The sequence below is a fragment of the Bos taurus genome, chromosome 11, assembly GCF_002263795.3.
Source record: "Bos taurus isolate L1 Dominette 01449 registration number 42190680 breed Hereford chromosome 11, ARS-UCD2.0, whole genome shotgun sequence".
Lineage (NCBI taxonomy): Eukaryota > Metazoa > Chordata > Mammalia > Artiodactyla > Bovidae > Bos > Bos taurus.
In genome coordinates this window covers 99,461,573-99,479,788 of record NC_037338.1, presented here as the reverse complement: position 1 = coordinate 99,479,788, position 18,216 = coordinate 99,461,573, and the positions used below count along the sequence as shown (strand labels likewise).

The window sequence follows — 18,216 nt, the reverse complement described above, 5'->3', positions numbered from 1 at the left end:
CAGCTTTAAAAAGAGAATAACTCCCACACAATAACCCAAGCACGAAGCACTTTTAAGCATGACCTCTCACAACAAACCTCCCAGAATGACTGCCCCCTTATCTTATAGACAAGGACACACACTCCAGAGACTGAGGAATTTCTGGAGTCAGACTCACTTGGTTCTGAGGACCAGCATGGCACTGTCCCGCCGGTCCTGCCACAGGGCGTGCAAAAAGGCGATGGCTGCCCGGTGCAGCAGTGGGGGGCACCAGTAGCGGTCCTGCTGCTGGGAACCGATCAGCTCCAGCACCGCGTGGAGACAGCTCCACACCCCGAGGCTGAATTCCTGCAGAGGGACAGTGAGAGCTCAGGCCCACAGCTTTGGCCCACAGCTTCGGCCCACAGCCGGACCTGGAGAGTCCAGCACCCACCTCCCAGAGGGCCACGTCCCAGCTTCATCCCAGGTGCAGGCTCACCTTGGAGCCATCGCTGCCATCCTTCACCTCCAGATTCAGAAACAGTTCAATGAGGCCTGGCTGCGTCTCTACAGCAACCGTGAGGAATTCCAGAATCATGACTTTGATGCGCATATCCTCAATCTTGCTCTGCAGGCGGGTCAGGAAGGCGTCTCGGATGGCAGCCGCATCACTGCCCAGGCAGGCGTACACTGACATGGGCGCCACCTGGCGGAGACCGGGACACACAGGTAGAGCTCCACCTCCAGAAAAACCGCAACAGGCACCTGCAGAAAGGTGCTGAGGAACTCTTGGAAAAGGCCAGAGAGGGAAATACCCAGATGGACAGGTCTGGGCCAAAAGGGACATCACACCAAACTACAGCAAAAGATGCCCCATGATTCCCAGAGAAAATAGTAATCAACATAAAAAGATGCATAACCTCTCTTACGGTTAAATAAATGTAAAGCTTTTTAAAAAAGATAACATTGATTTGCCTATTAGATTAGCAAGGATTAAAAAACTGGTGAAGTCACTGTGGCAAGGATATGAGACTTAGGTAGTATAAACTGTTACATCCTTTCTGGAGGCTAATTTCAAAATATCTAATAGAAATTTAAATGTTCATTTATATCTAACTAATTTTTAGGAATTGTAAACAAAAGTTTACAGAGTTCTGTGGATAGGAATGTTCACTACAGCACTATTTAACAGTAAGACAGAAAATAGCATAAATAAGTTAGGACCCATCCATGCTATGGCACGTCACACAAGAATTAGAGAATGAGGTAGATCCCAGTGTGCCCATACAGCAAGGCTGCAGGATGTGGTGTTAAGTGAAGAAAGCTAGTCACAAAACTGTATGTATCGTGGAATTCTGCTTTGGAAAAGAACAAAAGCTCACACTAAACATTCTTTAATACATAAGCATGGATAAAAAGAAACCTGGAGCAATGTGTACCAATCTGCTCACAGGAATTCTTAGAAAGAGGAGATATTAGAGGAGACCTTAATTTTCTGTAAAAGTTTATCTGTAACATTTAAACAAATATTTTAAAATGAGTATGTATGTCTTTCATAATCAGGAAAAAAAAGTGTGTGTGAGTGAGTATGTGTCTATAGGTACATCACTTTAAAAGTCCAAGTCAGTTACATCTCTTAGAAGAAACACTATTCTCAAGCACAAAGTCAGTTTTCTGGGGCTTGGACTTGTTAGGTGGGATCCTACCGTGGCCAGACGTTTCAGCAGCTGGATAGCAAGACGAGGCAGAGCTGGGTCGTGTTTGTGGTAGATGTATTTGGCAAGAACAGCAATAAGGTTGTTCCCATGGGCACCTGAAGAAGTACAGGAAACAGTTCAGACAGCAAAGTATGCCTAGTTCAAGCTCTTAGGAGAGGTTTCTGTTCAGAAAGCTCACATACATGAAGGAATTTACTCTCGAGTACTTGGAGGGCCCAAGCGGATGCAGGTGGCCCTGTCATTCTCTTTCTTCAGTAGCCAAGGGGACAGGCAGGATTGGGGGTAAATAGCTCAGTCCAACTGGAGAAGGCAATGGCACCCCACTCCAGTACTCTTGCCTGGAAAATCCCATGGACAGAGGAGCCTGGTAGGCTGCAGTCCATGGGGTCGCTAAGAGTCGGACACAACTGAGCGACTTCACTTTCACTTTTCACTTTCATGCACTGCAGAAGAAAATGGCAACCCACTCCAGTGATCTTGCCTGGAGAATCCCAGGGAAGGGGGAGCCTGGTGGGCTGCCCGCTATGGGGTCGCACAGAGTTGGACACGACTGAAGTGAGTTAGCAGCAGCAGCTCAGTCCAATACATTAAGAGCAGAATTAGATACACTTTTTAGAAAATAGTCTTTTAACAAACAGGGTAGGAAAAAAGACATCACATTATATACAACATGGCACTAAATGCAAAAAATCATTAAAATCCCAAAATGATACAGCTAGAAAAAGGTCGTAGATGACGTCCAAATGCCTACTTGAAAATAAGGAAACTGGGTCCCAAAGAGATTAAATGAGTAGTTTAAAGCCAAAGAGTAATAACAGTCAACACTAACTAGGTACCAGGTTTTACAGGCAGCAACTGAATGTTCATTATGATCTTACAAGGTAGATACTGTGACTATCCCCATTTTATAGACGAGAAATCTGAGGCATAGTTGTTAAAATAAGGTGCCCAAGGTCAAAGCTGGCTGGAGCCAGAATTTTAACCGAGATACTCTGAACGTGTATTCTTTACTATTATTCTATCACCACTGGGAAGCAGACGTAAAGTATGACACAGTCTTATTTCTAAGTCCAACTGGTGATCATTACCGAATTTCAAAAATACTGTTGACCTCTAAAACACAGCCTTCAGTATGTACTTACGGGCAGAAATGCTGCTAATTAGAAGAAAAATACATACCATGCTGTGTGAGAGCCTGTTCCAGAGGGGACACCACATTAGAAGGCGGTTTCAGCCGAATGACATTGTTGGTGACAGAGAACGCCAACTTCACTGTCTTGATCAGCAGCTGGCCCTGGCCCTGGCCCTCTGCCCCATCGCTAGGGTGCCAAATGGAAACCAAAGTTGATTCAGACAACATGACTTCATTCGCAACACATGTGCTCTCATGAATGAGATTCCAACAACAGTCCCAGAGTTCAACAGCTCTAGAGGCCCCAGTCCAAACTAGGAGAGAGGAGGCGCACTCAGCTCCCTTTGCTGTGTGCCAGTCTATACAGCAGCCAGTAGGTTATACAGAGGCTACATCCTAGGAAGAACAGGTTGTCTTTCTTACGCTCCAGTTCTTACAACATGCGGGCACGATAAAGACACATGGGGAAGGTGGAGAGGAAGGCCTACCTGCGGGGCTGAGCAGCCATGACCATGTCGATGGTGTCCACACCGATGCCCATGATATTGATTACTGTCTGTCCTGCTTCCGTGTAGGCCAGGCTGCAGATGCAGAGAGACTGCAGGCTGGGGGTGTGACTGGAAGACAGACACGTTCTGAGTTACCAGGGAGCCACCAAATTTATTACTGGAAGTAAAGGGTATTGTCCTAATCTAACCAACTGGACATCAGTGATACAAATCAGCTCTTTGCCAGAGGAAGCCACTCTGATTTCTTTCCTTAAACAGACCCTGAGAAACCATCTAAATATCCGTCAATTAATGAAAATGCTTAATCCATAGAGTGGAATGCATGGAACCATTAAAACAAAACAGATCTGCATGTAGTGGCATGGAAATAAAGTTACAGAAGATTAAGTACAGGCAGAGGGAAAAAAACCTAGAAGACACATGTTAACTTGTTAACAGCCATCTCTGGGAAATAGGGTTATGAAGGGCATCTTGCCCTATTTCTCTATGACATATACACCTTTTGTAAAGATCATAATACGTGTGTGTATAATTTCACTGGGGACAACCTTGTTACCACTTCATTTGCTCTTCTCTCTTCAGAGGGATAAAGGAGAAACAGGCTGGTGGAAGGCAAATCTGAACCCCAAGAGCACTGAGCTCTGGGCCCAACCAAGCTGAGTTCTCTGGAAGAACGAGCCAGCTGTGCAGAGCAGAAGCCCGAGTCTTCCCTTGCAGAGTGGCAGCATCTCAAAGTACCAAGCGCTAGCAATCTCCCCCCTCCTACCTGCTATGCAGGTCTGTCTCATGGCACAGGTTCAGTATTGAATGAATCAGCTCCAGGATCAGGCAACCTGGACTCCAGAAAAGACATAGGAGTGATGTAACCTCGGGTGATGACCCTTATCCCAAGAAAGAAAGGTGGCCAGGGAGCCTCCCATCTTCGCTGCCCATGTTCTCCTTACCAATCTGTTCTCTCACACCATGGGAGTTGTATCGCCACTTGTGGTAACTTGGCAGCATCTCCTTCAGCACAAACATGACACAAGGCACCAGCCCTTGGCTCTGGGTACTACCAAGCTGCCCCTACAAGAAATCTTGCCGTGAGGGCATATGCCACTTAAGAATAAGTCACTTTATCACTAGAGATTTGACTCCAAGACCACATATCCAAAAGAAACCTGGGCAAACCTTGGCTATCAGTGGGGGGGAAAAAAACAACAACAACAAACATCAGAATACTCTAGTTCAACTGAATCCAAGTCATAGGTTTCCCCAGAATAGAGAAAGGGACTAAAAAGACAATGTGACAATATCACAAAAGGCACCTACAAGAAAGAGAAGGATGAAGGCTAAACCTGAGCAGGAGAGAGGTCCATCTGAAACACAGAGGATACAAGACTGTTGACGATGGAAAAACCCAGGTTCACTGTCATGATCACCAACCACCCTCTAAATTCTATCCCATCACTCAAGTATCAGAAAGGAGATCTGATACTCAAAATCCTTTGTCCTAGTATTACTTGTTACCATCAGCTTCCTTATCGTAAAAGTAAGGTTTCTTTATATAAACATATCTACTTCCCTATCTCTACACAGAACCATTTCTATTTAAACGTTCATTGACTGATTCTTGCAAGCAGCACACGTGCTTAGCGTTCTTCATGTGGAGCCCTCTCAACTCCAAGAGGTAGAGATCATTTATCATACCAGTTCAGAGACGTGCTAAGAAATTTAATACCTGTCCAAGGTCATACAGCCAGTAAGTGGTCAACCTGAAAGGTAAACCTAATTTTGACCCCCAAATCCATGCCACACAAGTATTTTTCAACCAGAGCTGTGATTCATTACCGGATTGTGAGATCAGCTTGTTAGAAAACATCAGAACGCACCTTGCATAGTACAAGCTGTGTCACACTTTGCAACTCCACTTTGTGTGCGCTTAGTCGCTCAGTCGTTTTCGACTCTTGCGACCCCATAGACTAGCCTGCCAGGCTCCTCTGTCCAAGGGATTCTCCAGGCAAGAATACTAGAGTGGGTTGCCGTTCACTTCTCCTGGGGATCTTCCCAACCCAGGAATCGAAGCTCGGTCTTCTGCATCACAGATTCTTTACTGACTGAGCTATGAGGGAAGCCCCAACTCCATTTTAGAAGTAAACATATGATGTACATACTGGGACATGATGAAATGTGTACATATTATCCTGGGCTTTGTCAGAAATAACTTTATGAAGTCACTGCATTACGCTGTACGGACTCTGAGTATTAAATAAGTTAACAAAGATGAAGCATTTACTATAAAGTCAGGCACACAATAATCAGGACACAGAGACTGCTATCACTGTAACTTCAGGACAACTGTTAGGCCTGCAAACAAATGACTACAGTAACGGGATATAGGAAAATTATTTCAGATGCTTCTATCTGATGAGATTTTACCTTCACAAGAGTGGTGATCAAGCGCAGAAAGGCAACAGTGACCCCATACTCGCCCTGGGGCTGTTCACTATTCATCAAGAGGTTTCCATACCCACCAGCATTCATCCCCTCAGCACTGGAAAAAAACAGAGGGACAAAGGGGAAAAAAATAATGGGATGCTTTCAATAAACTGTAAATTCAATTTCAATAAACTGTAATAATTCCTGTTATTGTCTCGATGACTTGGGCATAAAATGAAAAAGCCCTGCAAAGGAATTAATCAAATCTAGGGTACTTATTAACCAGGGGAAGCATTAAGGACTTTACTGATATACAACCTCAAAAGTGAAAAATCAAATAAACATGAAGCAAGCATGTTTGTCTCATTAGCAAGAGAGAGCAAGAAGAGAACGCTCAGGTAGTGAGATGGAGCCTGTGTGTTAATAAATGGTGCATCAGCAAGCTTGCGTGGCCATGAAACACAGAGAAGTACAGAGTGACCTCGGCTTAAAAAGGGGAAGTTGAGCCTCTGGATCCAGACACCCCTGGATTCTCTAGACTAGAAAGTTAACTTCCACATACCTAAGGTGGTTGCTGCTGGATGAGAACTACCTCTCTCCCTCAGCTTTAAAGACTGACCCACATCAGTGCTCGCCTAAGGAAAGAGCCTCTGTGCCCCAAGTCCCATCACCTTCTTCGCCTCATCCTGACTCATTTCTGGTGAGAGGACTGAAAAGGCAAGCAGCAGAATACAAAGGCTCTGAGAAGCACCTTTAAAACTAATGAAGCTAGCTGAGATCTGAAATGTAAGGGATACTCCCCGGGAATACACTCTACCCCCAAGACCTGGCTCACCTGATCATCTGACTCATGCTGGAGACCTGGTGGGCCACGAAAGGCAAGAAGCCTGTGTGAAGAAGATCAGTCCAGACCTGGAGAGGGAAAAGAAGAGTCGAGTGTCTGTGGTGTGTCTTCAGGTATATGCCATGCGTGACATTTTTGGGCTGTTAGGAAGACTGTGTCTCACCTTTGCTGGGTTCCGGGCAGCCAAAACAGTCAAGCAATTGACGCAAGAAGCGATGACATCCACAGGCGGGGAGATCACTGTTGTTAACCTGGTTGGAGAACAGTACATTGCACTCAGTAAAATGAATAAAGTGACTTGTTCCATCACAAGTATTTTCCAGTCCTCTCTCCCCAGGTCCCTCCTGGCAGCAGGAAATGAAAATAGGAAATCCCTCTGCTGTGGACAGATATCACACCAGGGTTTCCCACCATGGGCTGCGTGCAGCCTCTGACCCAGTGGGAGGGACCAGATACTGACCGCTGCAGGAGCATGTAGATGCGGGACGTGATGGGCAGGAGACAGTCTGCTATCGACAGGTCTGTACTGATGACCTTATGGACCAGGTCGATGATGGGTTTGACCCGCTGGCAGTGCTGAATCACATCTGAGGGGGAAAAGTTGTGATCTCAATGAAAACAACTCCTTTAAGATCACTGAATAGTCTCTGAGACCCAGATAAATGATGCTAATCACAACCTGGAAAGTTCTGAATCTTATCTTGAAAGTTTCTGCCTTCCAAATCCTCTAACCATGACCATTTTTCTTCTCACAGCGATCGCTCTCTGAGCTGAGCTCACCTGCAGTGGAAACGACATGCAGCAGCATCTCAATCTCGCAGGTGAAGAGGGTCCAGCTGCTATACGAGTATTCCCAGCGCACCAGGTAGGCCCTATCGTCCAGCATCACTTGGCCCACGGTGCCTTGAGGTATGCGAAGGTTGGTCTGACCCCCTAAAGAAGAAAGAGAAATTAGTCTACTAGGAAGAGGAGATTCCTATGACAGACAGCAATATCTAATCCCACAGAGATGTACAGACTCTCTTCTTAGTACCCACTACTGTTACAGCTTTTTGCATTAAAAAGGGACAAAAACAAAAGCTCTCAACTGTCATAGGGGAAGTGAGTCTTTCCACGTGTCTGAAAAACAATCGAGTGCAGAGTGGTTCTCCACTCACATGATGACTATAGGAAGACCACCTTACAGGACAGCAGGTGCCCAGGTCACCAGGTAAGTCACTAGCGATGCAAAGATTAGAAGAGTAAGGCTGTGCCTCCCACATTTTATTCCTTGAGCATGTGGAATATACAAGTGCTTACAACTGTTAACAGGTTACTCTCACATGCTGCCAGCAGGAAAGGAAATTGCTGTTTTCCTACAACTTAATTCAACACAATCGAAAGCCTTTGACAAAATTCAACATCCATTTATGATAAAAACTCTCCAGAAAGCAGGAATAGAAGGAACATACCTCAACGTAATAAAAGCTATATATGACAAACCCACAGCAAACATTATCCTCAATGGTGAAAAATTGAAAGCATTTCCTCTAAAGTCAGGAACAAGACAAGGGTGCCCACTTTCACCATTACTATTCAACATAGTTTTGGAAGTTTTGGCCACAGCAATCAGAGCAGAAAAAGAAATAAAAGGAATCCAAATTGGAAAAGAAGAAGTAAAACTCTCACTATTTGCAGATGACATGATCCTCTACACAGAAAACCCTAAAGATTCCACCAGAAAATTACTAGAAATAATCAATGACTATAGTAAAGTTGCAGGATATAAAATCAACACACAGAAATCCCTTGCATTCCTATACACTAATAATGAGAAAACTGAAAGAGAAATTAAGGAAACAATTCCATTCACCATTGCAATGGAAAGAATAAAATACTTAGGAATATTAAAAAAAAAATTTTTTTTCTACCATTTTTCTCAAATTGTGGTAAAAAAAATAGATAAAATTTACCATTTTAACCATTTCTAAGTTGCCAGGCCAGTGGCATTACGTACATTCACATGGTTATGCAACCCTCACTACCATCAACCCAAAGATCTGTTTTCATCATGCAAATCTGAAATTCTGTACCCATTAACCTGTAATCTCCATTATCCCAGCCCCCAGCCCCTGTCAGTCAGCTACCATTCTATTTTTTGTCACTATAAATTGAACTACTCTAAGTACCTCATATGCATGGAATCCTACAGTATTTAACCTTTCCGGACTGTTCTACTTCATTTAGTACCGTGTTTTCAAGGTTCACCCATGTTATACATAGCATGTGTCAGAATTCCTTTTCTCTTTAAGGCTGAATAATACTCTCCAAATTTTGGCTCCTAAGAAAACTTGGTGTCTTATCTATATATACTGCATTTTAGAAAATCCATTTCATCTGTCAGTGGACATGTATTTAAAAATTTTATTGCATACACCCTTTTACCCAGCAGTCCCACTTTAGGGATTCTATGTACTAAAAAGTAAAACCACCAGGACATAAAGGTATATGTCCCCAGAGAAGCACTGTTTGTAGTGGCAAAAACCTGACATAGCCTAAATGTCCTCTAGAAGGTGAAAGATAAAAAAATATGAAACTTCAAGAATAATTATATAGTTACTAAAAAGAATGAGTCAGATCTACATGTAATAAAATCGATTTGCAGAGAACCTGTGAGAGAACACAGAGATGTGTCAGAGGATATACACCACACGGAACAGTAACCATCTGATGAGGATGGGCCTGAAAAGATTCGAACATTTAAAAACATAGCTCTGCGCTGTCTCCTTTGTTATAATGAACAAGCACTATTTCTGAAGTAACACGATCAAATGATGTAAAACAGTAAGAAACCAATAATTTATCAGGAAATCAACAAGCACAGTGGAGGAGAGGATCCACTTTAAAGGTACCTGCCATGAAACATTAAAACAGCAGTCAGGTCAACACAGACGCCGTGGAAGAGGCTACTGAGTCAGGGTCATCTGTCTCTCTCACCTAGAGGGTAAAGGAGTTTGGGTGTTTGCCTCCGCCAAAGGGTTCCATCTTCGTGGGAGATCACATCATGGGGCTTGTGCTTATAGAGTTCATTGTAGAAAGACATCTTATCCAAGAAACTATACACCTGCCAACACACAGGAACAAAAAACAAAGAGCTATACATTTACTGAGGGACATTTAAGGGGCCTCCCATCTGCTTTTCTGCTCTTTTAGCCAGACTGTGTATGTGCTGACTCTCAAAATTCCTACAGAGCCATCCCTAGGACTCTTCTGAGACTTGCCTCAGCACTCCTTGTGAAGTCAAACCCTTCTTATTCTTTAACGCCCAACTCAAGGACCCTCTCACTCCACAGACCACTGTCTCTCCTGAACAGTATGGTCTTGACCACTCAGATGACATAAATTACATACCACTTGGCTTTATGGTTCTTATTTAGTCACTAGGCTATGTCCAGCTCTTGTGACCTCATGGACTATATAGTCCACCAGGCTCCTCTGTCCATGGGATTTCCCAGGCAAGAATATTAGAGAGGGTTGCCATTTCCTTCTCCAGGGAATCTTCATGACCCAGGGATCAAACCCAATCCCCTGCATTGGCAGGCAGATTCTTTACGGCTGAGCCACCAGGGAAGCCCACCTAGCTTTACTACTTAATTCTTATATCCATTATTCTCTTCTAACTAGATATTAAGGAACTTCACATTTTGTCTTACTCCCACAATATCTATAGGTAGATACTTAATAGGTACTCAAGAAAATTTAATTTTATAGAACTGAGGAACTATCATCAGCATTTTTCATTCAACTGCAGACTAATTCTTGCCATGGCAGTGGAACTGCAACGTGAAAAGCAAAAAGGATTTCTAAAAAACATCTCCCATTCTATTTAGGCATCTAACTGAATAACCTACCTTCTTAGCAGTAGACTTCCCTGATACAAGGGCTCGAAGCAACTGCAGGAGTGGAGACAGGAGATGGGGAAACATTCCACATACACTGTCCAGAATGATCCCGAGACCAGAGGTTGGTTCCTATGGCAGAAGGGGAGAAGTCACTGACCTTCATGTTATCCAGAAATTAACACATCTCTGAACTGCCCAGCAACCATAAGAAAATATAAAATAAATCCTTTTCTTTAGGTAGACGGCATTTCTCTAATAATTTAAAACTTCCATGTTAAACATCCAGTGAAAGAGGCTTCAACAACTGAGTGAGACCCTGAAGGGAGACTACTGCTGCCTGCAGTGACCTCTGCTAGGAATCCTCGCCACAGGAAAACACAATGTAGCTGTACATGATCTGCTTCCACTGATATGAAAAGCACCCACAGCCTGTCAGCAGTTAGCACCACACGTGAGCATCATATCCTAATCTGCATTTTGTTTCCCACCACCTCAGGAGAAAGAGGGTGCAATACACAGGCAAAGCATTCAGGCCATAGTTCCAAGAGAAACATTTATTCATCACCTGGGCCTTGAGGCTTGAGGCTGCTGTCAATGCTAAGACTAAATACCAGTGAGAAACTGTTCTCTCCAAAGCCGAATCCTCACCCTAACACATAACAGTACTCTGAGAATTTCTAAGACAGTTACAATCACCCAATGGTATGTTCAGGAATTAGAGCACTACTGGTGTCTGAGACTCTTGATGTGAAAAAAAGACTTGGTGGGTAGGAGAGAGGACACACTGGCTAATAATGTGGACTAGGGACTCAAGTCAGATAGAACTACATCTTGACCCTATCTAGCGGTGGTGACTAGCTCAGGCAAGTAACTTTCCATCTCTGAGCATCACATTTCCCCACATACAAAATTGGATGATATTATCTAATTTATCAACTTTTGTATAGATTACATGAGAAAACAGACCTAAAAGCTTAGTCTAAGAACTAAAACAAATTCTGCTACAGAGAACACCACAGCCTGACTCCCTCTGACATACTTACTGTTCCCCAGAACAGTTCTGGGAGAGAAGGGTCTGCCAGGACTTCACATGCTGTGTCAATTACATCCTGTTGAGGAGGGAAGAAAATGGCTTACTTTTCCTGGTTGAACCAGTCTTTTTTTTTTTTTAGCTGCATTCTATTAAAATAAAAACATGGGAGGAGAGTTCAGGATGGGGAACACATGTAAAAAAATAAAAATAAAAAAATAAAATTAAAATAAAATAAAAACATGAATAATACCTTCATATAGTATGTCAGAAAGAATTCTGGGGTTAAAAAGTAAGGAATTGTAAGATGGTAAGCAAATTAACCTTTCTGAACTTCAAACTCTAACAGGGTGAAAATATTACCTGCCTCACAATGTTGTCCTAAGGATTAAATGTTAAGATCATGTACATGGAAACAAACTGCAAATCTTACAATGCATGTAAATGAGAGGTATTACTAGGCCCAGCTTAGCTGAACCACACCCCCACCCACTCTGTCCGTGGAAAAATTATCTTCTACAAAAGCGGTCTCTGGTGCCATAAAAGTCTGGGATGCTGCTCTAGGGAACTAGTGGATGGAGACAATGATGTGGTTTGTGGATACCATAATTAACAGCACAGCTACAGACCAAACGAAATCTGACATACTTAGCCAATAATATATAGATCTATTTAGATCCTAATACAAACTTATGATAAACTTATGACATTTACAACGAGAAATTTGAGTCCTACCTTATTTGAAGATATGTTTTCCTAGATATGATAAAGGTTGTGAAGCTTCACTAAAATATGTGTATAAAGCAAATACTGTCCAGGATTTGCTTCAAAATAACCAAGGAGGTGGGAGGGAGGTTCAAGAGGGAAGCGATATATGTATACCTATAGCTGATTCATCTTGCTGTGTGGCAGAACCCACAGTAGTGTAAAGTAATTATCCTCCGAAAGAAAAGTAACCAAGGAGGGAAGGGGCAGAAATGAGTACAATCAGCTGTCCATCGATCATTTGGAAGCTGGTGATGGAGCATGAGGGTTCATTACACAAATCTGTCTCCTTCAGTATATCTTTAAAATATTTCATTTTTTAAAAATACTGCACAAGAATATTTATTAGCATCCATGGATGTTTGGGACAAATGCACTACAGAGTAAAAAATTAGGTTGTAGAACAGTATATAGATGGTGATTCCATTTCTAAAGAACTACTATATTTTTACATTTGGAAGGGAATATATCAAACTGTTAACACAGGTTATTCTGTGTGGTGGGCTTACAGTTTTTTCTTTTTATCAGCACTTCCTGACTTTTTAATCATTAATATGCACCTTTTTATAGTACAGTAAGTGGAAAAAACAGCAATAAACAGCAAATTGTACTTGAAGTATATGGGTCTGTGTTATATCAGCTCCAAAGGAGTATTTTAGGAAGAAGACTGCAAGCTGGGCAGTGTAGACAGTCTCATGAAAGCCAGACACTGACCTGCTGATTGCCCAGGGTGTGCAGCTCCAGGGAGGTCAGGACAAAAGAAAGGAGTCCGTAGACACACATGCAGGCAGTGCTGGTGGTACACTGTAACGACAAGGGGTCGGGGGAGCTCTGAGTAGCAGCACTCTCCTCTAGGCTCGGCGTGATCCCATCACATTAATGCAGTCTCTCTAAACAAATGGGACGAGTACCTGAGGCTTCACAATTTTCCTAACTTGGTCCCAAAATCAGGAAGACAAAGGAAGAAAAGAGAAAGCAGAAGCTATACACATTACAGTACAGACAAGAACATCATAAGGGAACCCTTTTCAAAATGATCAAAGTTTTCGTAGGGAGGAAAACCACCTCCAGCCTACAAAAAGGATAGAGTCTCTATGTGCTGGTAGGAATGAAGCAGCTGCCTCAACTGTCACTGAGATATATCAACCAGCGCCAACAAGTTGGCTAAGGTTTCATTCAGCATGTCAAAACAAGCTGATTAAACCATGCCACTCAAACTAAGCCCCAACACAAGACTCAAAAAGAATTTCTAATTCATCCCATTACAGTTGAATGAATAAGCCCTCTCCAAAGATTTATCCAGTCACTATGACCAAAGTTGTAAGAGATACTTAGTGGCACAGCATAACACGATGGCAAAGGGTCAGAGAAGGTTCAAGCGGGACCCACCAATTCACTGTTCCTGTGGGCAAACACCATCCCTTCTCAGTTTCAATTTCCTAACCCGTAAAACAGGGTAATAATTCCCAATACACAGAAGTGTTGTGAGGATGAAACAAGATACTGCGCAGAAAATGCTGAGAACAATGTCTATCACAATAAAGGCTCTATAAAGGTTACAAAGTTATCATTGTTATCCCCGTCACTGACAGTCATTATTACTACAATGATGATTCATCAACGAGCATCCACCCTGCTCTTTGCCCACTCGCATGCTCACGTCATTTCCCCCACTGGCCAGCGAGCGGAGCAGTCGGGTCAAGTACTGAAAGACGTTCAGTTGGATGGCTGTCCCCCCTATCTTCCGGACCACGCTGCTTGTCTCTTCTGGATTCAGGGTGTGACGGAGGAGGGCCCATGCCAAAAGCACTGGGGCATGATGCGGAATGTCCCCAAAGGTCAACATCAAACGGTCCATATCCTAATCAAAAGAGGATACATCCATGTCACTTAACACAAAGGGTCAAGACTCTCACAGAGGATCTTTCACCATGCTTAGTAAGTCGTCCATCTGTCTAGGGTGCCCCTCTCTCCCATTCTAACATTTCACTCTCCCCAAGCCCCCAGCCACTTCATTAATAAGAGCCCTCAATTACTCTTCCCTTTACCCACAATTCTCTCTAGATTTTAAGTTGTGTCAATTTAAGATGATAAAATATATGTTCAAATGGAAACTCCTAGAAAAATGTTCCTGATCCTTCCAGAACTTTCTCAGATCTCTCATTTTCTATCTTTCTGTCCATCCTGTCTGTTCTTTCCTATTCCTCTTTCACATGCTGCATAAACGCATACACCCAAGGTTCTGTCCTTGGGCCCCTTTTGTCCTTCTATCATCTCCCTGAGGGACTCTACTCATTCTCACAGATTGAACTATCACCTCTGTGCAAATATTAATAAATCTCAGATTTCTTCCAAATCCAATGAACTGCTTTTTAAAAACCACGTATTCATTACACAGCTGGCCACGCCGGGACTCAGCGGCCGCACACAGGACCTTGACTTTTCGCTGTGGCAGGTGCTAGCTTTAGTTGCAGCATGTGGGACCTTTAGTTGACTCAGGTGCAGTTCCCTGACCAGGGAGTGAAGCCGGGTCCCTTTGCCCTGGGTGCCTGGGAGATTTAGTCACTGGACCACCAGGGAAGTCCCTTAATTAACAGTGGAGAACCACAAACTCCACAATAAGGAAAATTTTATGTGGCAATATAGTTGAGTGATTAAAAGCTTACTACTAACTACATAAACAGTCTGAAAAAATAAGGCTGTTTCAAGTTCACCTGACAAATAAGTCCATCCTGGGCAAACTGGTGCAGTTCTCTTCTGTCATCCAAAGCACACTTATGCAAGGATTCAATGTCCATGCCTTCCACCAGAATAAGGGCACTGAAGTAGCTGGAAAAAAAACAGTGTCATGGTGTCATACATGCTACTCTGAACCTCAACGGAGAATAAGGTAAAATGTAAGACACTTCAGCGTCAAAAACACTGAGTTATTTTACCCTCTTTTTTCATATTCAAGACTTCTAAACTCAGTAGGTATTTTACACTTCCAGCACATCTCAATTTGACCAGATATATTTTACTTTTTGGCTATACCACATGGTTTGCAGAATTGTAGTTGGCCAGCCAGGGATTGCACCCGAGTCCTCAGCAGTTTGAGTGCGGAATCCTAACCTCTGGACCACCAGGGAATTTCTGTGACCAGCCTTATTTTATATTATTTTAGTTTTAACTTTTATCTTTAAATTTTATTTATTTTTGGCCGCATTGTGCAGCACGCAGGATCTTAGTTCCCTGACCAGGGATCAAACCTGTGCCCCCCTGCAGTGGAAGCATAAAGTCCTAACCACTGCTCCACCAGGGAGGTCTACCAGCCATGTTTTAAATGCTTGATAGTCTCATGTGGCTTCTGCCCACCAAAGCACAGATCCGGTACAAAATGTTTCTACAGCCAACAATTGTATCTAGCCCAGATCAACTCACTGGTCAAATGTGTATCTTTGTTCATAGAGGGAATAGGCTCAAAATGTGGATTTATCCATTTCCATAAAATCTAAAACTCTATATACACTATGACCTCAAAGAGGGCAGGGAACACACCTGTCCTATTTATCACTGTTTTCTTAGCACTTGCACAGTGCTTGGTCTATAAGTTGCTCAATGGATTTTTCACAGAACAAAACGATGAACCCTAGATGAAAAACAGTAAGTAATAGACTAGAAAGCGATACTTGTTTTGAGAAAAGATATCCCTCTCAATCCAAGTATTTATTCCCTGAATGACCTGCAAAGTGGTAGTACACTCATCTATTTCCCCAGCCATTAAGTGAAAAAGTATCTAGCCCCCCCCCCACCCACTCACAAGACCACTCTAATGTCAATGCTCTAAATACTGAATAAGTTCTAAGACTTCAATTCATTCACACTTACCCAATCCGATCCACAAAAGGATCCATGGTCTCATCTACCAGGTGCCTGTTAGTCTGCCTACTACCAAATCCTTGCTCTTTAAACATCTTGGTTAACACCAATAGGTCACTAGGTGCCATCTCAAAGTATGCATAATATAGGAAAATAATTTCTAGCAGCATGGACTGCTCCCGAAGGCACTGAACAAACCAGCGAGACACCTGGCGCTCAGTCTGCAAAACCAATGAAGAAAAGTGAGTGGGAGAGAGATGAAGTCAGATTTTAAACACATTTGAATCCTTAAAGTTATTTTTATTAGGTAATACATGTATAAAAATAAGATTAAAAAAAAGTCTTCTCCCTACAATTTCTGTTGCCCAGGTATCCAAATCTATCCCCAGAGGCAACCACTGTTGGAGGCATCTGTCTTTCCTTCCGGCAATATGCCATACACTTTCATTCATTCAGACTAGTGGCTGCTGGGGGCCAGGTGTCACAGACTAACAGCAAACTTCCTAGGTAGACAGAAATGTTCTGTATATTGATCACGAAGGTGGTTAGGGCATATAACCATATACAACTGCCAAAACTCAAAATGAGTGAATTTTACTGATGCGAATTATACCTGAATAAAGCTGGGAGATGCTACAGATTACTCACTTCAAAATGTAAGTGTGGATGCATTTATGAAATAAACTCCAAGTGAAACTACTAGGTCAAGCGATACGTGCTTTTCCATTTTTAGATATCATCATAGTGTTTTCCACTGAAAAATACACAAATTCAAACAGTAAAATATAAGTGCCCATTATCCCAACTGTTGGATGTGAGTGTTTTATATGTTCATATCATTTGCCTGTTTTTTCTTCAGTTTTGCTTACTGATTTATAGGCATCCTTTCTATTTTAAGAACCCTTTGTGCTATGAGTTTGTCTTTTGACTTTACTTATAGCACTATTTTTGGCGTTTTGCCTTGTAAAAGTTTTTGATTTGATGTTGCTGAGCTTATCTTTTAACAGCTTTTGAGTTTTACTTTTAAAAGTCTTCTCCACTCCCCATAAAAACAAAATCACCTCCCATGTTTCTTCTAGTACTTCTATGGTTGAATTTTTAAATTTTAAATCATTGATCCCTCTCTGGTTTTCCTCTGGTAGAAGGAATGAGAGAAAGAGAAATAATAGATTTTTCTCCAGATGGTTACCCAGTAGTTCCAACACTATTGATCTGAATAACTTATTAATTAATTCAAAATGTCACCTTTACCATACACTAATTTCCTATCAGCATTTGGTCCATACTAGACATTTTACTTACTATGTGCTAGTCTTCAGTCTATTTACTCATGTACCAATGCCATCTTTAAATTATTTTAGTCTTATTTATAATAAAATTAATCTTCCTTTCTCAAAAATTTCCTGGTTACTGTTACTTACTGTATTTTTCAAATAAATTCTAGAACCATATGTCTAGTTCCAAAATAAAAGGCAAAGCAAATACTTGTTAGTATTTCTTCTAGAATCACACTAAATTTATAGGTAAAAATAAGGCCTGACACTCAGTGCTGAGTTTTCATTTTCAAGAGTGTGCCATGTCTTTCCATTTGGTTGATATTCCTTTTAGCATTTTAAAGTTCTATTTGCTTAAATTCTGGATTGTCATAAGCTTATTCCTGAGAAATTTATGCTTTTGTTCTGTAAGTGAGCCCTTTTCTTCAATTAAATACTTTAAATAATTACTGTCTATATTTTGGCTGAATTGTTTTAATAAACATGTACTGTTTTCAAAACATAAAAGATTATATTCTAATTTATAAATCTATAAATGCAGATTGGTTTAAGACTTAGGATAAAGCAATTAGACTCAATGTCATACACTTAATAGATGAGGATAATGAAGATGAAATCTTGGGTTGAGAGTTTCATTAACCATTAAAAGAATATTTCAGGTAAGAAAAAAAAATTAATTGGATTGACAAAGTCAAAAGAAAAGTCCAAATTAAGTACCATAGTTAATGTTGTGATTCATATGACATCTTCAAACTTTTCTAAAGAGTGATAATCTATAAATGTTTTAAGTTAGTAAGTAAATAAATAATATAACCTAGAGCTGTATAAG

At 41.8% G+C, this 18,216-nt stretch overlaps 1 protein-coding gene across 4 annotated transcripts in view; it reads right to left on the bottom strand.

The window, feature by feature from the left end:
- The window catches only part of NUP188 (nucleoporin 188), a 43,210-nt gene that overhangs the window by 9,233 nt on the left and 15,761 nt on the right, over positions 1-18,216 (bottom strand). For all 4 annotated transcript variants that reach the window (XM_059891062.1, XM_005213192.5, XM_059891061.1 and 1 more), the window contains 19 exon segments: positions 16,123-16,334; positions 14,970-15,084; positions 13,916-14,116; positions 12,970-13,059; positions 11,504-11,569; positions 10,470-10,589; positions 9,556-9,682; positions 7,360-7,512; positions 7,040-7,166; positions 6,743-6,830; positions 6,571-6,647; positions 5,736-5,850; positions 4,262-4,382; positions 4,084-4,150; positions 3,297-3,425; positions 2,856-2,995; positions 1,665-1,771; positions 458-664; positions 158-327 (listed from right to left, as the gene is read on the bottom strand). In XM_059891062.1, coding sequence (XP_059747045.1) covers positions 158-327; positions 458-664; positions 1,665-1,771; positions 2,856-2,995; positions 3,297-3,425; positions 4,084-4,150; positions 4,262-4,382; positions 5,736-5,850; positions 6,571-6,647; positions 6,743-6,830; positions 7,040-7,166; positions 7,360-7,512; positions 9,556-9,682; positions 10,470-10,589; positions 11,504-11,569; positions 12,970-13,059; positions 13,916-14,116; positions 14,970-15,084; positions 16,123-16,334 — 2,432 coding nt within the window.